This window comes from Beta vulgaris, chromosome 7 (assembly GCF_026745355.1).
Source record: "Beta vulgaris subsp. vulgaris cultivar EL10 chromosome 7, EL10.2, whole genome shotgun sequence".
Classification (NCBI taxonomy): Eukaryota; Viridiplantae; Streptophyta; class Magnoliopsida; order Caryophyllales; family Amaranthaceae; genus Beta; species Beta vulgaris.
Genome location: NC_079208.1, coordinates 52,620,672 through 52,625,422, shown reverse-complemented (window position 1 = coordinate 52,625,422; position 4,751 = coordinate 52,620,672). Strand labels below are relative to the sequence as shown.

Below are 4,751 nucleotides of genomic sequence, written 5' to 3'. Positions count from 1 at the left end.
CACTAAGCTATGAAATTTTCGTCTTATGACAAGAATCACATTAGGTATTAGTATAATCAAAGATGTAAAATGTGCATAAATGTTGAATTAGTTAGGCTTGGATGAAATTTTCCAATATATCAACATCATGTTGCCGTTGAAAATTATGCATTCTAGATAGAAATTCCATGAAGTTGATATGAAAGATCAGTTGGGTTTGGAATCCATGAAGTGCATAAAAAGTTGCATACCCCACACACATAACTTTTTATTGTCTAGGTTTCCCAAAGGTCAAAACACATAAAAAGACTGGAGCTCTTTTCACGCACTAAGAAGACATAGTCTTCTCGAACAAGAACAAGAACGATGTTGAATAAGAAGCCTCATGGTATGAATATCACAGCAAACTGTTTTGGCGTTCTTCACTGTACCATCGACGACTCGACGTCGAACTTTTTCCTATCTACTAAAAGAATCAGATCTTATGTGATGCAAATGCATCACTCCACAAGATACAAAGGAATTAACCTGTTTAAATATAATAAAAGACAAAATAAAGTTTGGCTTGAAGTGTATAGATAGACATAGGTTAACAAACCATCCAGATGTTAACATGAAAGCAAATCCAAACGCCATATCACCTTCAGACCGAGACACTCCGAAAAGATGTTAATAACACACATGAAATGCCATAAGCATGTTTGGTATTCAACTTGCAAAGGTTTTCAAGTAGATGTGCAACCAAGTAAGTCTTCTGGAAGGATGAAATACACCAGTCAGTGCTCAGCAGTCAGCACACTTCTAGCAAATAGTCTATAGTAATCCAAAGATAATACAGCACAACTGTGATAGGATGTAGGAAAATGAAAGGTCAAAGGTCATACATTGATACTTCGTCGAATCTCACCTAATAGGCAACATTTGGGTGGGGTTCATATGTAAGTAACTGAGATTAGAATATCATAGTTCTTATCTTAATAATATCCAACACTATGCTTCACTTCACCTTAAGTACCCATGTAGAATGCTCAACATTCCGAACCTTGGGCCAAAATCCTGGAAAATTTTCACATATCTGCGTGGTTGGACACTTGGACACATACCCACAACCAACAAACAAGTACCTGACTGTGAGTAACATGGATCATTACGTACAAGGTTATCCATCACACCAATGTAGTACCTCATTGAAGTTCTTGATCAAAGGTACTCATTAAGAGTGATATGGGAAGTTCAAAGTTTTCCTTTTTTTTTTGTCAAGTTCAAAGTTTAACTTATTGAACCAAGAATTGGGATACTCTAAAATAGACATATGGTCTACAATCTAGGGAGGAAGGAATTGATCTTTTTCAACACACTCCTCTTATTCTTCTCTAATACAATTTATGTGTCTTGAGAGAGCGCACCAACCACTCGAGAGCACAAGATGGTGAGATCTCACAAAATTTGGACTTTTATAGCAGGTAAATAGAATTCAGATGATATTCGAGTACATCCATTCTAGGGAAACTTCCTGCAGGGTCTCGACTCTCGAGTGATGGTCCCCTTAGGCATGCAATTTGCAGTTATGCTATCAAATCTCCCAGATTTTAGACCACGCATAAATTGGAAAATGGTAAAATGAATACTTGCAAGCTCTTATAAATCATAGAGATATGATGTTTAAAGAATTAACAATCTTGTTCTGAGTAATGAGAATAGAATAACAGATAGAATTTCTTCCAAAGGACAAAAAAAAGGGCAGTATATGAAAGAATATTGCTTATAGATATAAGACCATTGAGGACAAAATCACACATTAAAACAGTTTCCATATGAACAAAAGCGAACCAAAATTCTAAAATTTAGAGGAGATACAAACAACAGAAATGCTTACAGGATAGAAACATTCAGACTCTGGCATCCTGGAGGGAAGATATTGATCTTTTCCTACTTGCTTCACTATAATCCTTGATGAATCAACAGATGTTTCTTCAGGGGAAAGAAGTCTTCAGGAATCACCATAGTTCAAACAGAATGCCATCACCCGAAAGGCTTCCTCAAAAAAATTTAAAGAATGAATTCCTAGCTTCTAGTGTCATAGTTGAACAATCATTATCCCTGTGACCTTTTTCTCATGTGTTGCGTAACTGGGTTACCCTCAAACAAATCCAATACAGCTGAATCCAAATCTTCCCATGAGTACCTGATGTACTGCTCCGGATGTCTGCCACTCTCAATATGGCTCCTAAACCGACCAAGAAATGATCGATAAGCGGGGAGCAATTTCTCCGCTATTGATATCCTAAGCTCCTCTCGGAGCTGTGTATCGGGCACAAACCACATGGCTTGAGTCCGATGAACCTCTTCAAACACTGCATTGAAAGACTTAAACCGCTCTCTCAACGCACTCTTGGACACCCCGGAAGAAAAACTCCCACTCACATGTAAACCCTCATCCCTCAAACAATTCAACACTTTCACCCAAGTAGCCCTCTGATAACTAGTAGCAGCAAGCCTAAATTTCCCTGTCAACTTTTTCAAGTATTCATCTCCAATCATCTCCCTTAATTCAGGTGACCCTTTAATCTTTTGTACAATATAATGAACATTATTCATCATAAACAAATGAGCCAAAGATGTATCTTTATAATGTTGTGACTTCCCCTCTAAATTGAATTCCAAAATAACAATTATCCAAATCAAATGCAAAGCTAATGTAGTCCTCTCTTCCTCTAACTCCGAAAAATCAAAATCCGGCACAGATAATTCCCCAGAATACCTCGTCCCACTCGAAGATGGTTTCGATACAATCAACTCAAACAAAGTCTGCTTATAATCAGATATCAAGCTAATATAATTCATCACATACCTAGTCAATGGATGAATTGTCCCACCAGGAACTGGAACCCTTGAAGGTTCCCTCAATACAGCATTCTCAAACTCCGACAATATCCCTCTTGCCGCCTCCGCCAACCTCGATAAGATCTCAGCTGCCTGCACCCTAATCGACTCCGCCGTCTTAGACTCAAACACAACCTCAATATCAGCTAAAAGCTCCGCCAACGCATCATGCAAATCAAGGATCTTAAACAACTTCTCCGGCGATCTCCTACTTATACTTATCGCCTCCGCAAAATTAAACAACTGCATTGCAGGTCCTTTCACCGTCTCCAGAAAACACGCCTCCGAATACGAACACGGAGATGGAGGTGGAGATGAACCACAACAAGCACCACCACCAGATAATGATGATGAAGAATATGCATTCAATCCATCAAAGATCTGCTCACTAAGACGCTTCTCAGAAGCGAAAAGCGTCCTAATACAAACTTTAGCAGCTTTAATCCAACGCCTGATCTTATTCTCTAATGCATCCCACTCCAATCTCTGTATATCTCCGATGCTAAGTTTCTCGATCCCTAGGTTTCGGAAACTCGCATCAACGCTAGATTTTCTCACACTTCCATACACCTGGATGCACTCACGCAAATATCCAGCTGCGATCATACGTTCCGCGATACTCCTAAGATCTCCGATCGCATCTAATGGAATCAGATCAACTTCTCTTATACTTGTAGTCGACCTAATACTTCTCCTCGACGAACTCGAACTTCCACCACCACCTCCACCACCACCACTGCTGCTTCCACCGCTGTCTAACCTCGGAATATTTCCTCTCTCCTCATCTTCAACGGCGGCGTCGGCGGCGGCGGCGAAATGGTCGAAATGATCGCGAGAAGAAGAGGAGTGAGAACGAGGTGTATCAACTAATAGTGAATCAGCGTCAACCGCAGAAGAGTGAGAAAGGAGGATGTTACGGAACTCATCTTCAAGTCTAGCCATGGCGATTTGGATAGTATTAGGGTTACGATCACCACCACCACCACTACCGCCGGAAGAAGGAGAAGCCATAGCTAGTGAATGAACTGACCGTTGGATCTCATCAACTGCTTTAAGGTAACGGTCAACTTCATGACGGTCACCGGAGAAAATCATCTTATCTCTAGCTTCTTCAGATACTGTAGAATCCCATCGTAGTATTATCTTCTCAGCTGATTCAATACCACCATCTTCACCACCAGCTCCGCTACTTCGCGGCGGAGACTCCATTTTTGCTGGAGCTTCCAATAAAAAGTTCAAGTTGAAATTAATGAATAAAACAAACTCACTAAAAATGAAATCAAACAAAAGTTGAATTTATTTTTGTTAGGAGAGAGAAAAAGTAGAGGTGGGGGAGGTATATAGTAAGGAGGGATGGAGTAAGGTGGACAGTGTAATGGCGATATGTTGGTTTTTTGTCTTTGAAAAAATGAAAGAGGGTTTAGAAATAATTGGAAGGTTTAAAAAATAAAAAAATGTTGGATTAGAAATGAATTTGACATCACATGAATTGGTGAATGTTTTGGTTTAGTAGAGAGGATATTCCGGCGGAGTTGACGGCCAATATTTCTAATTGGGTGGTAAGAGGTTTAGTTTTGTGTTAAGGTAATGATAAACTACCATAATTGTAGTAGTTTTTAACTCTTTTTGTGGAAGGTTTTGTAGTTTGGATGAGTTTGAGGGAGGAAGACTTGTTTGTTGACAAAAGTTGAAGATTTGTAGTAGTTTGTTTTCAAAATTGTACTAAAGTTGAACTAGGCTTGACTTTCAAATCAAATTACTCATTTTTATTTTTGTATTGAGCTAAATGCTTATTAAAAATGGAAATTTTAAAATGATTTTTGTATTTGCATTTTTATTTAATTTGGGTTGTTGGACATTTTTTTCTCATTTGAACAATTTTTTCCATA

The 4,751-nt window shown here is 38.8% G+C and overlaps 1 protein-coding gene across 1 annotated transcript; it reads right to left on the bottom strand.

Moving 5' to 3' along the window:
* Nucleotides 1-492: 492 nt before the first annotated feature.
* On the bottom strand, nucleotides 493-4,528 carry LOC104899728 (exocyst complex component EXO70A1). Its single transcript, XM_019250948.3, has 2 exons — nucleotides 1,856-4,528; nucleotides 493-733 (listed from the first exon to the last, which is right to left on the bottom strand). The coding sequence occupies exon 1, from the start codon at nucleotides 4,069-4,071 to the stop codon at nucleotides 2,074-2,076; it is 1,998 nt and encodes a 665-aa protein (XP_019106493.1). The 5' UTR covers nucleotides 4,072-4,528; the 3' UTR covers nucleotides 493-733; nucleotides 1,856-2,073.
* Nucleotides 4,529-4,751: the final 223 nt, after the last annotated feature.